The sequence below is a fragment of the Primulina tabacum genome, chromosome 6 (assembly GCF_025594145.1).
Source record: "Primulina tabacum isolate GXHZ01 chromosome 6, ASM2559414v2, whole genome shotgun sequence".
Taxonomy (NCBI): Eukaryota; Viridiplantae; Streptophyta; class Magnoliopsida; order Lamiales; family Gesneriaceae; genus Primulina; species Primulina tabacum.
The window spans coordinates 36,658,484-36,676,451 of NC_134555.1; the positions used below are offsets into that span (position 1 = coordinate 36,658,484).

The 17,968-nt window shown below is 34.0% G+C and overlaps 3 protein-coding genes across 3 annotated transcripts; 2 read left to right on the forward strand and 1 right to left on the reverse strand.

Annotated features, from left to right (window-relative positions):
• The first annotated feature begins 4,281 nt into the window (after positions 1 to 4,281).
• LOC142549306 (peptide deformylase 1A, chloroplastic-like) lies at positions 4,282 to 7,447 on the forward strand. Its single transcript, XM_075658175.1, has 4 exons — positions 4,282 to 4,608; positions 6,013 to 6,102; positions 6,182 to 6,249; positions 7,060 to 7,447. The coding sequence occupies exons 1-4, from the start codon at positions 4,348 to 4,350 to the stop codon at positions 7,298 to 7,300; spliced, it is 660 nt and encodes a 219-aa protein (XP_075514290.1). The 5' UTR covers positions 4,282 to 4,347; the 3' UTR covers positions 7,301 to 7,447.
• A 650-nt stretch (positions 7,448 to 8,097) lies between these two features.
• LOC142549307 (PTI1-like tyrosine-protein kinase At3g15890) lies at positions 8,098 to 11,377 on the reverse strand. The gene is made up of 4 exons (XM_075658176.1): positions 10,939 to 11,377; positions 10,429 to 10,576; positions 9,492 to 9,754; positions 8,098 to 8,997 (listed from the first exon to the last, which is right to left on the reverse strand). Exons 1-4 carry the CDS (start codon positions 10,980 to 10,982, stop codon positions 8,439 to 8,441), a joined length of 1,014 nt encoding a protein of 337 aa, XP_075514291.1. The 5' UTR covers positions 10,983 to 11,377; the 3' UTR covers positions 8,098 to 8,438.
• Positions 11,378 to 15,837: 4,460 nt separating this feature from the next.
• On the forward strand, positions 15,838 to 17,556 carry LOC142548166 (SNF1-related protein kinase regulatory subunit gamma-like PV42a). The gene is made up of 3 exons (XM_075656495.1): positions 15,838 to 16,292; positions 16,535 to 16,886; positions 16,977 to 17,556. The coding sequence occupies exons 1-3, from the start codon at positions 15,862 to 15,864 to the stop codon at positions 17,313 to 17,315; spliced, it is 1,122 nt and encodes a 373-aa protein (XP_075512610.1). The 5' UTR covers positions 15,838 to 15,861; the 3' UTR covers positions 17,316 to 17,556.
• Positions 17,557 to 17,968: the final 412 nt, after the last annotated feature.

The window sequence follows — 17,968 nt, forward strand, 5'->3', positions numbered from 1 at the left end:
ACACTTATTATTTGTTAATAAAAATTTAAAGAATAAAAAATATAAATTAATAAAAGAAAGCTTGCATGTACTTATAAAACTCTATCAAATATTTTTAAAATAAAAAAACATATATTTCAATAAAAAATATATATCTCTCCAAAAGTCTTCAATTAATCAAACCATAATTGGACTCCTAAAATATAGTATTATCAATAATTTATCATCATAAATCTCGAACTCCCATCATCGTAATTTTCACTACTCACGTTTCTTTTTGTCGTTGTTTCAGATATTCCCTCATTTTCGGCTAGCGGCTGGACCAATTATTAGGCAAATATCGGGCTTCCAAATTTTTCGACGTTAAACTAAAACGTCTCTCATCTAATGTATTTCCTCTGATATTAAAAGCTCGCTTCACCGCAACAGTTGAAATTATAAATAAATTAGAATTTCTTTTGGCATTATAGACAATATTGGTATATTTATGTTTTTTTCCACCACCATCGCAATATGTCGAAAGTTTCCTTATCTACATCTAAAACAAAAGTAATGGTAAATAATTATCAAATTTCTGACTCGAACTTGAGGATTCTCGTGGACATTTCGTCCACTTCCTTTGTAAAAGTTCTACTTTAATTTAGTGAGTTTATAAATAATATTATTAGTGATAGTGGATTATGCTTCATGTAGAATAGTTTGTCTACAATATTCTGCATAATATTCATTACAAATATCATATAAATATGTTCTAATATTAAACAAAATCAATGATAAAAATGGAACCGTTTCCGTAGTAGGGTCTAAAGAATCATAATATAATATTAAATTTCTTATAAACCATCTAATTTAAGTCTAGGACTTAAAACAAAAGCATATAGAAATATTTTAGAAATTTCTAAAAAATAATTTTCTCATTTTGCTTTCATGATATATATATACATGTAACTAAAGAATCATCATTAGATTTAATATGTTGACTAAAATACATGGAATGTTGCAATAATGTGTTAAAACTAAATGAAATGTAGGATAATTGAAAGGTCCAAAATACGATAGCATCCAACTACATGAAAATCTAGGGAAAATAGAAAATGATTAATTAAATGGTTTTAATTGCATAAATTTAATATGGTGTGCATGTTTTAAATGTACCTTTCTACATGAATGCATAAAAATATGTTTGAAAGGTTATTTGAGACGCGGTCGAGGAACAGATCTGTGGACCATATAAGGGAAAATATTTTTATTAAATAATTATTTTTAATTGTTTATATTGTGCGGCGTATTTTAAATGAGATTTTTGAAAATGAGGTGTTTTGATGTGTTTTTATACGTCGAGTCGTATTTTAAACCGAAATTCAATTTTCAATGAAAATAGGGACTTTTGAGAACTTGGCTAATATTTTCACAATATTTCCTAAACAAAATATTTTAAATATTAAATAATGGGTTTAATGGGTCTATTATACTAGGTTAATGAGCCTAAGCTTATACCATGTATTATAAATTAAACAGGGCCCTAAAACCCTAAACATATACACCTAAAACTCACTCACACATCACACAAAAAAATACTAGGACTCTCCCCTCCCCAAGCACACGGCCATACACACAATTTTTGAAGGCAAGTGCACGGAAATTTGAAGGAAAAATTCAGCAAGCTTCTTCCCCCGTCTCTCCACCAAGGATTGAATTTCGTGCGTGAAATACGCAAATGCACATCTTAATCTTCCTTCAAACATCTTTCACACCATATTATGTGTATTTAATTATCCTTGCATGAAAAATTTGATGCACTCCTTGTATTTTCGTTTTTATGGCTATACGTACACAAAATTAGTGTTTTCGTTTTTTAAAGTCTTGTTAATGGTGCACTAAAGGGCTGCCATGGTAGGAGCATGAAAAGGGCTGAGTTTCAGGAGGTTCAAGGGCCTTAAGTCACAAGGTGCAGGCTGGTTAGGGTTCATGAACATAGGGGTCGCATGGCTTGGTGTTTTGGGGCAACTTGGACACGGCTCAAGGGCTCTTAAAGAGTACAATCGCTAGCAGCGTTCGTACCACATCCAGAGGGTCCCTAGGTGGTTGAGTTGTGGCCCTAGTTAGGCTTGATGATGGCTGGATAAGGAAGGCGCACGGCTAGGGTCCTAGGGCACTCCCTAGCGGCGGCCGTGAGATACAGGAGGAACCATGTACGTCCTCATTCATGGCTCATAAAAGCTGGTCTAAGATGGTATTGAGAGGCTCGATCTAGGTCCTAGGAGGGTTGGTCGGGGTCTAGTCCACTCGCTCAGGGGCTAGGTCAAAGGAATTGTTGGCTTGATCAAACTAGGGTTTTCGAAAAATAGGGACAAAAATTCAGTAGCTGATCTAGGCTTGATCGAAGGTCTTCATTGGCTTGATTTGGGTTGTATATTGTATATTTAGGTGTTATTAAGCTATGGTTCAAGTTTGGTAAAGTTAGATTAAGTTTCGAGTCAATACGAGTCAAAATCGGGATGTACGTCTAAGTTTAAAAAGGAATTAGGAAATTAGTCGAGAAGCTTAAGTTTACGTCTAAGAAATATTTAGGGGCATATTTTAAGGTTCTATGTTAATTTTTGAATAATCTGGGTCGTCATTTTAAGATCTAAGGATAAATTGAGAAAATTAGGGTTTTAGGAGCAAAACGATCATTTTATACCTGAAAAATGTTATACGTCATGACAGTGTCATGAATGCTGTAATGAATGTTAAAGTGTTTATTTCAAATATTTATGGAATTTTATGATGAAACGTTAATGTTAAAAGAAATGTTGCATTATGAAAAGTTGAAGAAGGTGAATTGATCGCGAATAATACGATGATACGGTGATATGTAAGGCCAATGCTCAGTTGACGGGTGAGAGGGCCGCTGATGTTCCGGCTGCACGGTACCGTGGTAATACGTAGATGGATCCATCGACCTACAGGTAATACGAAAATAACAATTGAGGATCTGAATTCAATGAAAAGGAAAACATATACGTAGATGAAGAAATGAAATATGATATGATATGTTGAAAGAAAAACATTAAAGTTTATGTTCATGAAAAACTATTTTATTAAAAGTATTTTCATGCTGCTTGTGAATGTATATGTATTACTTGCTATCATGGTTAAGGTTTGATGAGTCAATAGACTCACTAGGTGTGATCAATGCATGTGAGCATGAGATTGATGTTAATAGAGGTCTTGATGGTTGATCTTGATGGACTAAAGGTGCACACAACCCGATGATCGTCGCTAGTTTTCAACAAATAAAATAAATTTATGATTTATGATTACTTAAAGATTTTTATGATTTATGATGTTTTTGAGAGGTTTTTGAAATGATGTTAGAGTTAAATTTATTTTTGAAATAATGTTATTTTAGGTTGGTTGACATTTTACGACTTTATACTTTGAATTACTTTCTTTTGAATTTTTAAATAATAGTTGCTTGGTTTATTTTTAAATGATGCAAAATATTCATATTTTAAATGCTTAGTGTTTCGGTTCGGATGAAGTTGAAGGAAAAAAATATCTAGTACTTTTTAAGAAAAACGAGTATTGGACGTTTCAATAATAAATAACGATAATGGGTCACTAGAATCATTAAAAACTTTTAGTGATGAGTTTACATATTTGAATAAGCTACCTAACTAAAATTATTTGCACTAGTATTATCAAAAGAAATTGAAAAAACTTGAGAAGTTGGATTACATTTTCTAAAGTAACAAATATAAGTTGAGGAATATTTTGTATCATATGCGGTTAATTAAAACATCTATATGAATGCAATCTTTTTGAATATTTCAAGAATTATTAATCAAATGACATGTAATACTCATATGAAATTTTTTGGCAATGTTCACTCCAAACAAAAAGAAACTTTATTATTTAAATTACAAATTCTTTAATTAATATATTTTTGCTCAACGACTAAGTTTTTAAGTGTGTTTAAGTGTATTTCTTGGGCTACGTCTAATAGAAGGATTCTGCACTTGTAAAAATAAAATTTTCAAAAGATAATGTCATTAAAACCAAAATAAAGTTTTTTAATCACTCAAAATTTAGTTGTTTCTTCCCTAAATTTAGCTTAGGAAAATTTTAAAATTTGAGAATCAATACCCAATTGTTTTGATAATGTCGGGATTTGAGTTTTATTATGATCAATACCGGTTTTCACATGATTATTTTTCTCAATACGTCGCGTTAAAATTCCATAACAATATCTTTATTGAAATTTGTAATAACAATATTTTTCTCAATACGTCGCGTTTTCGCATGATTATTTTTCTCAATACCGCCCTGTTTTGATCTCGACTCGAAATTTGGTGCGAACCACCCCTTACCAGACCCGAGTTCATGGTACCGAGGAGAAGTCACAGCTCCCGCTTGGGGACGGCAGTCCAAACCGGTTGGTTTCTCGGTTTAGGTGATAAAAAGAATGTCCCGCCGGATATCGTGAAAGCTGGAGATCCGGTTCTTCACGAACCTGCACAGGAGGTCCGAACCGAAGAAATCAAGTCGGAGCGGATTCAGAAGATTGTGGATGATATGGTGATGGTCATGAGAAAAGCGCTTGGAGTTGGGCTTGCTGCTCCTCAGATTGGCATCCCGTTGAGGGTTTGTATTTTTCGTTGAGATTATCTTCAAATGGAATTGTTAGCACTCATGCTGGCTGTTGACTTGTCTTGTAATGAATCTTCGAAATCCTGAATAAGTGTGGAAGACCCATGAATTCCACATTGTACTTTCTGGGTTTCTTGCTACCAATATAAGAATCAAAGGAAAGCTAAATCTTTTTCAAATTAACTTTTGCTTTTTTTTAGTAATGTTAGTTAATAAGAAAAATCCCACCAATTGCTACTGGATAACTTCGAGAGAGTTAAGGTAAGGTGTTCATCCTTGATTTGACCTCTATAAAAAATTTATAAGTTTGGAGATTCAAATTTTCAAATTTTTTTACTTGGCATATAGTTTCTTCTGTTTCAAAAGCAACGTTGCCTGTGTGCATATTATAAACTTTACTGAATTAGAAATTTTCCAAGAATGAAACCTTCATTAATTAGAGACGTCCCTTTCATTTTCTTATGCATTTCAAGTCACAGTCGTATGCAACAATGGATACTTAATCATATTACATCTCCGAAATGTGAAAGCAAACTAATTGAATTTAACTAGCCTCAATAGCGTCCCACACCCTATATTCTAGAAATCCTAGAAGTAGGATCACAATTCAATGCAAGACCCTGATTGTGACTTGATAAGTATGCATTTGATCCAGGTTATCAACAATGCATTACTGAAACATCTATGTTTAATAAAGCACCAGTTTCTGCCTGGATCACCACTGTATCTGAAATGGAATCATAGTCACCGGCAGTGGGTTGGTAATCAAATTAAAACACAACATGATCGAATAAGATCACAGTTACCTCTGGTCATGAGGATTAATTCACATGGTTTTTTGAAATTTCCTACTTGGAATCATTTAGAGAATCTCAAGGAAGGATCGTCCAGTGAATTCATTTTCTAATTTGCACCTATCTCTATATGTGCCGATATCTTTACAATGATGCCTATAAATTGCAACAAGCCTATGAATATCTAATCTCCAGTGAGGTTTAATTGATTTCTCATTCTTGATTTGCTCGTCGACCTTGAACCTTTTATAGATCACAGGCTATAATAATTTGTTTCATGGTGATACCATCTTATATGTAAACACAATTCATCTAGGCACTATCAGATGAAAAATACCAAAATTATTTCTCGTGAATAAAAAATTATTACCATTAGATTAAAAAAACATAGTCAACTGCTCTCTTCTGGTCACTAATCTGACTATATTTTGATGATATAGTTATCTGCATATTGAGGCCAACCAGCGTCGAAATAGTTTCCAATGAAGTTGGCTGTCCTGTAGAAATTTAGTTTTACCTGTTGGTAATTTTTTTAACATGTGGGTCTTGTTTGATGAATTGAGAATGTTTATGGTGTGGTTTTCTTATTCTTTATTGTTAACAGATAATTGTTTTGGAAGACACAAAGGAATACATTGGGTATGCTCCTAAGGAAGAGACAAAAAAGCAAGACCGGAGTCCTTTTGATCTTCTGGTATATGCCGATGTGAAGTTGATTCTTTTGTAGAAGTCTTGAAACTTAAATGGAGGGAAATAATGTCCATTTCGCGCAGGTTGTGATAAACCCAAAACTTGAAAAGAAGAGTAACAAAACAGCCTTATTTTTTGAAGGGTGTTTGAGGTAAAGCCAAAATGCAATTTGTTTTCCTTTTAATTTTCGTTTGTTATCATTATTGTCTCTCCTGCTGTCTTTCAATTGATGATATTTGAAAACAGGTTGTCTTAATGATTGTTTAATCAAGTTAATTCCATGTTTCATTTTATGCTTGTAAGAATCATCATAAAAACAATGAAAAATTTCTAGAAACCTTACAATTTCTGAAAATTGCAAATGAGAAAAAGTAATTTATTTAAATTGTTCATTTGGGAGATTGGTAATTATTGTGTATATGTTAACACTTCTTGCTTGGCAATGATGAGCCCGCTTTTTGTATTGAATTTTAAAATGCCTTTCAACTACATGCATACGTGTTCATTGACAAATAGTCATATAGCCCTAAGATGACAGTATGGTGTTGAAGATGTAGGACCGTCAGTAGATAACTAAGAAAACAACTACCAGAAAAATGTTGTGCTTGAAAATTGTTAAACATTGAGAAGATTGTAGAATAAGCATGGGAAACATCGAAGAATCTGGAAGAAACATCTCCTATGTGGTTGGTTATATGTAAGAGGTTCAATATCGACCATTCTGGGAATGGAATGGGTAGATAAAAATTGTTTTTTGGTTGCCTATTGTATGCAAGATGAATAATTTACTCAGAATATTGGATGTTTTATCGTACTCTTTCACAGAGTACATGTTTTATTTTTTACATACTAGTCCCTTAAGTCGTGGAATAGTGGGAATGGAGCGCGAGCTGCGCGCATTAATGCGTTGATTTTTGAGATTTTTAGTTCTCCTTAACTTCGATGTGATGTTCATTTGCAGCGTCGATGGTTTCGGAGCAGTTGTGAATAGACATTTAGAGGTTGAAGTTACAGGCTATGATCGAGATGGGCAACAAATCAAAGTCAATGCTTCAGGTTGGCAGGCTCGAATTTTTCAGCACGAATTTGATCATCTAGACGGGACATTATATGTTGACCGGATGGAGCCGAGAACGTTCAGGACGGTCGAGAATTTGGATTTACCACTTGCTAACGGGTGCCCCGAACTGGGCGTTTGCTAACGATATACATAAAATATAAAAAGTACGAAGCACAACGAAGTTATTCTTGTAGAATCTCTAACAATATTTTGAGATTATTTCTTGCTGCATTGTGCATGGAAGCCACATTCTATCGAAGTAATGCAGATTACTGCTCATGTTGTGCAATTCAAATGTTACACATCTCTCTACGGGGAGAGGCAAGTCAGCATAGAAGATGTTTTTTGACTTTGTTTTTCTTTATAATCGGTGAAATTAAATTCACTTGCCCAAAAATATTTAATAATACATTGGATATATCCAGGCAAGAAAATAAACAGTCAAAATCTAAAATCTGAAGAGAAGTTAACAATGAAAACTAGTACCTTTAATTTCGTGCAACAAGAAATCTATAGGCCAATCGGTATTATCAAAAAGCTATGACTAGCAAAAACACTAAATCATTACTATTCTTCAATACAAGTTTGACTAGGGTGTCAAAATCAGACACGATCCACCAACCCGACATGGTTCAACCCGAAAAAAATCAGGTTTGGGTTTGGGGTTTTCGAGTTCGGGTCAGATCGGATTGGACCCGATAGCTGACCCGAAAAAAAATGATCGGGTTGTGTTGGGTTGGGTTCGGGTCAACCGAGGACTCGAGCTATGGAGAACCAACTGCTAAAAATGGACCGTACACAAGATGAGCGACAGAGCTGTAAGTATTACAGGCAGTAACACCAGCAGATTGTGAGCTTTGGTGGCCATGGACAAGAAATGGACAATCCCCAAAAATTTTTCACCTGGTGAAAATGTTCTAATGGGTTATAAAAATGATATGATAATTCTCACTCACACTAATCATATCAGATTCAAAATTCGGTCTCATAAATCATGTATATTATAACACAGGAGGCATATAAAGATAGTACTGTTTTTAATCTTGCATCCTTTGCTCAATCAATCTGCAATACATCCCTAAAATTTCGACACTATTGACTCAACCAACATGGTTCCCCGATATTCAATAAACGACTTCCAACTTTCATCGACAAAAAATAAGCAAACGAAGTGCAAATAAAAAATAACTAAATAAACACCATTCCTAAATCCCACAATAGTCCACTCTGTATAAACCTCAGGCCTTCAAACGTTTCCGGTCTCTTGTTTGGCAACCTTTTCAGACAACAAATTCCGAGCTCTCTTCCGTATCAGACATGCTTTGGAACATTTCATCATTTTCAAGAGCTGCAACCTTCTCTTTTTCTCCTTTCAACAGTTCCACCACGTCAAGCATTGTCGGCCTCTTCTCAATTCGATTATGAGCACAAAAGAGTCCAACAAACAAAACTCGTTTCCATTCCTCTTCCACATATTTTCCACCTAGATCTTGGTCGACAAGTTCATTAAATTTTCTTTCGCGGGCCAGAGGCAACACCCAATCTACGATCGTAAGAGAATCTGTTGAACTAAGCTTCACCAATGGCTTCTTGCCAGTAGCGAGCTCGAGTAGAAGAACACCGAAACTATAAACATCACAGGCTGCTGATGCCTTCCCTGTCGATACATATTCAGGGGCAAGGTATCCGAGAGCACCCTTAGCACTTATGGCACCATCTGGCATTAATTTAGCAAATCCAAATTCGGAAACTCTAGCTTTAAAATCGTCGTCTAGCAATACATTACTAGCTTTAATGTTGCCGTGGATTATATGTGGAGTGGCATAATGGTGTAGATGGCTGGAAATGTATGGTTTGTTAGCAGTGATCAATTAAGAAATTTTTGTTTGAAGGGGAAAAACTAGACACATATTGAATAAATAAGTTACATAAAATATGAGCTATATCGTGATTGAAAGACACAAAAGAATGAACTATAGTTGCCAGGGGCAGATCCAGTGACGGGTCAAATGGATAAAACATAAATTTTGTATGTGTAATTATTATAAAATTGTAGGTTTCGCCCCATGAAATCAAGTGAGTCACTTTGCCACATCTTGTGCCATCTCCTAAATTCCTGAATCTGCTCCTTAGGACTATTGTGTGAATGATTAAAGTTAACGCGTAAAGCAGAAATAAAAGCGTGCGCGATAAGATAACCAATCTCAAACAACTTGGATAAATTCCTGATGCTTATTGAATCCAGTAAATTTTCAAGAACTAGACATGTAGGACAAATAAGTAACTTAAATTAGTATTATCCATGCTTTCACCAAGTGAATTGAATGACTTACGCAATGCCCTCGGCCACACCAACAGCAATGTCCATCCGTCTTTTCCAGTCAAGAAGAAATTCGGCAGAATGTTGGCCGTGAAGATGAGAGGCCAAGCTCAGATTGGTCATGTAATCGCACACAATGATACGTTCTTGCCCTTCTGAACAATAACCACGTAAACTCAGCAAATTCTTGTGCCTTACTAGACCGAATATCTCGATTTCAACATAAAATTCACTCTCGGCTTTGTCATTCCAAGACTTCAATCTTTTCACAGCTATCTGTAGAAAGCACAAGTGAAGAAAAAATGTGTCACGTACTCAAAAAACAATAGGAAATTATGCAACCATGGTCGAGAAGGAGATGTCATTGTCCATTGACAAAAAGCCACTTAAATTGTGAAGGAGAAATAATTTCACATGATTCGGCTGGCAAGAGACAAAGCCCCAAAAAATCAGTTTACTAGAGATTTGATATCACCATTTCGAAATAAGAAAGCTCCAGATAAACAAAGTTATTACATTGTTTACCAGCAGGCTTCCATAACTCGGACACGGTTAAGTTGAGTAATTTTCGTAATCCTACAAGCCTGAGAACTGGAGCACCTTAGAGCTTCAAAAAACTTGCAAAAGATACACACTCTCAAAGTTTGTTTCATCATACCAAATGAGAAGCAATGATTCTAACAGCTACAACTAGGACCAAAAAAAGGCAACCAGAATCACGTGGGTTTACTTTTACTTGGACACTTGACATTGCACAGTTACTCTTTTATTGGTTAAAAACTCTCAGTGAAATCAAACAATTAGCAATCACACGTAATAAAATTTTTTACACACAAAATATTGTTTAACAGATTAAAACAATTCCATTGAAGTCCTCACGGAATATTGCTGAATTATTGCTAGAAAAGTAGGAAGTTCATAAATCTAACGAGTAGAAGTTCCTATCTTACTTGAGAAGCATCCCATAGCTGACCCCAATAAACACTGCCAAATCCACCTTCTCCAAGCTTGTTATCGTAGTTAAAATTATTTGTAGCCAACTGTAACTCCTTCAAAGAAAAAATCCTCCATGATGACTCCTTTATTCCTTGGCTTTTCCTGCTCACATCACCACTTTAAATAACCAAAGTTTGGAAAAACAACAATAACTCAACAGTTTATTCAAGAAAGAAACAAAAAAAGCACAAATTTTAAAGGTCCAATTATTTATTTATTTACTAAATTAAATGTACCCAAAAAACAAAAGAAAAACAGAACAAAACAAAAAAACAGAAGGAAACGAGAACTTTATCCTCTCTTGCCATAATTATGCTGCCAACACAAAGACAAATACAAGCATATCCAAGCTCTTAAATTGTGGGGTCTTCCTTGAATCAAACTCACTCAAAACCACCGCGAATGAAAATAAAAAATCAGAATAAAAAAGACTGCCAAGAATTTTAAATAGGTAAAGCGCATACCTGTTTGAACCCTTGACACAACAGAACATCGAGCACAAAGCCATAATCTTCCTGCCAGCTCCAGTAACAAAATCCTCCCTCCCAAAATCCTTGAGCAAAGATTGGTTTAAATTAAAGCTGACACAAACCGAGTCAAACCCATCTCATGAAAAACCTTTCTTTCGCTATTTGGTGTAAAGCTACCAACTTTAAGGATTCAGACGAGATTTCTTCCCAAGAAAATCGAAAACTTTTGATGGTTTTCGAAACAAATACTTGATCAAGTCCCACTTTTTAACGCTTTCTTGTAATAGAGTGACGATATTGAATGGGAATATCAAAGCGCATGGGGACAGATTGAAAACAAGAAAGCTTTATTAATGAGACGTGAAACGTAAAAAGTTTGGCGAATAACTGAATCGCAACTCGCAAGCACCGCTCTTCATTTTTTCAAACTTTACTATAAAATCTTTCATTTTTTTAAATATAAAAAAAGAGTTAAAGTTTCCCTTCAGTTTGAATTCATAGCTAAATCAAATCATGTGAAAAACTGATCGACAACTCCATTTAAAATTAAATTTGTAACCATCATCATCATGGAAAGTAATGACATTTCAAAAAAAAATCATGGAAAGTAATGAGTTACTTTACGTAACGCAGAAGTCAATTCATTTATAAATTTCAAACCAATAAATTTTTTATGTGTATTGAAAACATTAAAAGTTGGAAATGACATTTCAAATATAATATAAAATAATTCCTAAGATGAGTGGCTGACACCGGAAAATCCCTATATATATATATGTTATTTTTTTTCAAGATAGATCCGAAAAAATATATTTACATAAAATTAACGTGTGAGATAATTTTATAAAATTTTTTATGTTAATTAATTAATATAATGTATGTCAATTCTTTTTCTATACATCAAAATTTTTTATTATTGAGATGAAAAATGAAATATCCAACATCTGACATCAAAGTTTTCAATTTTGAATAAGACTCGTGCTCAAGATTCAATTATACAAATTATTTTTCCAATTCAAATTTTTTTTAGACAAAAGGTGTTTTTAAAACACGGAATTGACGCTTGTAATATCTCTGCCATTGTAACATAATTAATAGAAATAAGTACAAATCAAGTTACAAAAAATGCTTAATATACTTTAAAAATTAATAATATTACAATAATAAGTTGTGAAATACAAATAATATGTAAAATTAATGGCAAAAGCTTGAGTGAGACAGTCTCACAGGTCATATTTTGTGAGACAGATATCTTATTTGGATCATTCATGAAAATGCATTACTTTTTATGCTAAAAGTATTATTTTTTATTCTGAATATCTAATGTTGAGATGTCCATTTAGTGCCCGAATGAGACAATTCTTAATAAGTGAGATGATTTTGGGTATAATATACGTTTTTTCTTTAATAATAATAATATTATTATTATTATTATAAGTTGGAAGATCATTATTTCCTTGAAAAGAGTTGAAAGGTCGATTCGGTTTCCTTTTGTCGCACAAATCTAACAACGAAATCCAAATAATTTAAACTACTAGATTTAGTCATTTGTGGGTCTTTTTTCTTTAAAAAAAAATTTAATTAATTAAACCATAAATAATTCGTTATTAATATAATAAATTAATTAAGATTGTTGGGTACAATAATTGTCCCTACTTGGTAGAGCGATCGAATCGTGGTGCTTGAGCTGTTTTAAAAGATTTGAGTTGCATCATTATTACTAGCTATAGCTTTTGGTAAAGCGGCAATCGCTCGGTCCTACAATTCGTATTAGAGCCAAGGTCACGAGTTATGTTCTCATTGATTGCAAGGAGTGCAATTATCGGGAGATAGATTGTTGGGTGCAGTAATTGTCCCTACTTGGTAGAGCGATCAAATCGTGGTGCTTGAGCTGCTGTGCGGTTTAAAAGATTTGAGTTGCACAATTACTACTAGCTATAGCTTTTGGTAAAGCGGCAAGCGCTCGGTCCTACAAATATTTTCGAAATTTAAACAATCGAATAATAATAATATAAATAAAGATTGCACTTTGTGCTCAGATTGGCCTCGATCTCACACCTTATCCGGATCTCACACCTTATCCATGTATAGTCTCCTCAACTCGAATCATACTCGAGGTTCTTCACTATAAGTTGTATTGAATTTTCTTCTAATCGACAGATGGTGCCTAACATACATTTTTCTAATAATACGATCGTCATGACAAATGGGTTATTTGCAGTGACATGTTTGAAATTTATCTCGTTTTTTTTACTATACGAGATAGGGAGTGTATAGTAAAGTAGTTTAATTTTGAAAATAATACATGAAATGAGCAGTAAGCATTGACTATTTTATTAAAGCATACAACATATTATTACATAGTAACATCTTGTAGAGGTTGAACGATGCATTCATATTCATTATGTCCTGATATATATAGAAGTTTTGATGGATTTGAAAGTACTTGAACTTGTGAACTGCATTGTCAGTTGTGATTGAACTGCATCTTTTAATTGGTGTACCACTAGTTAGTGGTCTGTCATGTTGTGGTGGTTGAGTGGTTCATCTTCCATTAATGGAGTGATTGGATCACATGCTTTATATACATTTCTGGATGAATATTTTGTTTTTGTATGGTCTCCGGGAAAAATGTGACTTGTGTGGACCTTCACTACTTAGACTTGTATCCGCATAATGTTTTATTAACAATTTTTTGGATTTATTTTGGTAGTGTTGATATTTCTGGGAAGCTGAGTGGTATAATATAAACTGAGGGAAGAACCTCAAATTCATATCATATTTTTACCTCTTTGGGATATGAATTTGGTTTCATCCATATCCTAGGATACTTTCCTGCTATATCAACTGAAATTGAGGCTGAGTTGATAATATTCTTGTTTTCAATTTCTCCAAGATCTGTTGATATATTTGAAATGGACAAACCATAAGCTCGTTAGTACCAATCTTAAATTTTCCCTTATCAGTTTGATGTAAAAGGCTGCTATTTCTTTCTTCAATCCACGAAGTGAAGGATTGACTTGAAAGCTCGAGATAAAGATCCAGAGCTTCAATTTTTGCTCTAGTGTCAGCTTTGTCAGAACAGCTGCCCACCAATGATCACTGATATATTAATATAATATCAGATCGTCTTCAACTTGAGAAATAGACATTTTCGGGAGATTTTTGCAAATTTCTTTTAATTGGCTTAATCGTTTGGTGTGTTCTTCTGTCTATATGAATCTTGCATCCTTATTTAGTAATGAACTAAATATTTTCCTTTGTTTGGCTAGATTTTTAATGAATATTCCAGCAAAGTTAACAAATCCTTAAAAACTTTAAAGTTTTTTCTGTCTTTGAGCTTTTTTGGAAAATTTTGCACATTTTTCATAATGTGTTCTTGCTGAATTATTCTTGACTCATCGATTTATATTCAAAGAAATTCAATTTTTCTTGTTGCGATGACTAACTTTTTTTCCGATAAGACTAGCACTTTTTTTTACACACCTTAGAGAAAATCTCTAATTATTTAATATATTCATCCATATTTTTAGATGCTATTAAAACATTATCAATATAAATAAACATAAATTTAAAATAATCTTTAAATAGATTATTCATATTTCTTTGAAATATTTGGGGTTAATTATCAAATCTCATCGGTAATACTTCCCGAATTGGAGACAGCTATATATGAATTCTTATTTTCTTCCTTTATGCGAATTTGATAGAATCCGAACTTACAATCGGATTTATAGAATGTTTTGGCACAACTGATTAAATGTTCTTTACTGGACATAAAATACCCATCAAAATCCATAATTTTATTAGTTTCTTGATAATTAATTACAAATCTGGGTTGACTCTTTTTTTATTTTACCATGCTTTCTTACCAGAAAACCTAGACTGTTATAAATGATATTTACGCTTTGAGATTTAAAATTTCCTTGATAATAATATGTATATCGTTTTGATCTACTGTATTCATTAGAATAGACTTATATCTAACAATACTCATATTCATTGCTTTGATTTTAAGGATGATTTGAGTTGGTTTATGTCCCACAATTCCAAGAGATCTTCATATCATTTCCTTGACATCTTTTAGAGATATTTTTTATTCGAACTCTACATCCTTTTGGAACTCTCTAAGATCTCCATTGAGTTTAGATGAATTCATGACTATTTCTAGGAACGTTTTACTTTGAATCAAAAGTTTACTTTAGAGCCTTGATATGTTCTTATTTGATCTTGATGTCTAACTTTGGTTACCTTTTTTGTAAATATTCCAAAGTATTGGAATAAGCCATGTAAATATTTAATCTCGAACCTATGTTTGGATCCAAAATTTTTAGAAAATCTCCTCTTCAGGCATTTAATTACACAATAATAATAGCATTGTATGTTTGAGATAATTAAGCACAATTATAAAATTAAAGATATTTTTATCATTTTATCAAAATTGAGAAGTTAAAACTAAAATTTAATATCAAGAATAAATCCGAAAATGAAACATGAATTGAAAATTTTTCTCTTATTTTTCATTTTTCGTTTTTCATAAATTTAATCGATCTCATAAAAACCTAATCTTCTACAATTTGTGGGTGGGAAAAAATCCAATTGAACGTTAACATGTGTATGGCCGACAATTGGAACAGAGAGTTTATAGGCGGTAGCCGATAATTTTTATCTTAACAGATATAAAGGTATATCTGTTTACGTGGAAGATTTTATAGTAAATTAATACACACGTGCCGCTATAAAAGAAAACGTCAATGAATTTTGTTAGTACAAAGCCAAATGTTAATCAGAGCCACGTGCCACGTAGTAAAACTCATGCAAGCTTGGAAACCGACACCTGCATAACTTCAATTCCTTCTTCCCTTCAAATCCATGGCAAAATTAATTCTTTCTCCTAAAAACAGACTCCCCAATATCATGCAAGCGCCAAGAATCGATAAAAAATCCCCTGAAATCCACTCCCCTCAGCTGCGGAGGTTGAGGGAGAAGAAAGCGAGAGATGTAACGACGGAGAAAAGAAGGCTGGTGGAGGTTCCCTACACTGCTTCTTTGGCGGACACCATGAACGCCCTGATGGCCAACAGGGTCTCTGCAGTGCCCGTGGCGGCTCCTCCTGGGCAGTGGATCGGTGCCGGTGGTTCCATGATTATGGAGTCCGATAAGCAGACTGGGGCCGCCAGGAAACACTACATAGGGATGGTGACTTTGTTGGATATTCTGTCTCATATTGCTGTGAATAATGTCGACCGGGCCGGAGAATTCGAGCAGAAGATGCAGGTACCCGTGTCATCCATTATAGGGCATTGCCTTGAGAGTCTCAGTCTTTGGACTCTAAACTCTAATACTAGGTTTGCTCTCTCTGTTCTCTGCTGAAATTGAGTGATCCACGATGTGATTCAAAAATCTATTTGTTTATTGCTAAGTCATTGCTCTATTAAGATTGAAGTGAAAACATAAAAGCATCTGAGAAAGGTTCCATTAGTTTATCACTAAGTGTTTCTTGTCCCCAATGTTTGTTAATTTTTTCTTACATTTTTTTGGGTGAGAGCATTGATGGATATGTTATTTTCATTGTTGTGTACAAAATCAGCATATTGGACTGTATGGAAGTTCTAAGCAAAGGAATTCACCGAGTTTTGGTACCGGTGGACAGCAACACGGAGAACGTAGCCGGAGTGGAGCTGGTTGAATTGGCATTCGGCTATAGAATGCTAACTCAAATGGATCTGCTCAAGTTCTTGAAGGCACATGAGTCTGAGCTTAAAGGTATCATGGGCCGACGTGTGAGAGAACTTGGATCCGTGAGCGACATTGTTTTCGGGGTTACCGATCAAACCAAAGTTATTGATGCTATTAAGTGCATGAATATGGCCTCTCTTAACGCTGTGCCCGTCATTGAAGCTACGATGGATATCGAGGAGGATCGCAGCCAGCTTATCAATGTAATCTACTTTCGCATAATTTGATAAAGAACTCATCTTTTTTTGTCGTCTGTCTAATTTAAGCTGCTATGTTTGGCACTATTAATCCAGGGAAAAGATAGGAAGCTCGTGGGAACATTCTCGTCGACTGATCTCCGAGTATGCCCAATATCTCAACTCGAATCCAGCCTGCATTTGAACATCGTGGACTTCATTCAGAAACTCGCAGAGAGCCCACTGCACAAAGCCTGTAACATGAAAAACTCGACTAAAGAACTCATTACCTGCAACCCCGAGTCACCCCTACAGGAGGTGTTGGACAAGGTCATCAACAACCATGTTCACCGGGTTTGGGTCGTGGATGAGCAGCAGGACACGCTGGCGGGGCTTATTTCCCTGACAGATATTATTCACACAATCCGAACTTGGATGCTTTCGGAGCCGGCTTGATCAAGTTGATGCGTTGGCTGGTTTGGTTTTTAGTAGTTTTTACCTCAACTCTATAACCTAGAATGTATATCGCGTATCTTTGAGCGTGGTAGAATATTCGGACCGTGTGTTTGTTAATGGCTGCTGCCTGGTTTTGAAGCTTTTTGGTTCTTACGCCCAAGAGTAAATCGTCGTTTATAATTTTGCTTAGAAACGATCCTTACCGATAACATTTAAATGTGAGATTAATTTATACATGCAATACTTATACTATCGTGGACTGCAAATCTTGCTGTGTATTGTTTTGTGTTAGAGCTTAACTACAAAGAGTCTGCCTTTTGAATAGAATTCCAAACTTGATTAATAAAAAATAACTGGTACTAGCTATTTTTTAGATTTTAACACGAGAATTACGATAGAAAACATCAGAAGATTTGATACGAACAATTTTTGGGGGACACAATTATTTTTTCAAATTTATGTTACAAACAATATAAAAATTAAACAATGTGCAATAGTCAATATATTTTTATTATAATTGAGCAATAAGATTAAATTTATACAAATAAACATCTCTTCTTATTATTTAAAATTTTTTTATCAATTGACAATATGGTCAATTAATTCAATTTTTTTTGGAATAGGTCTCTTGTGATATGGTTTTACAATCTTTA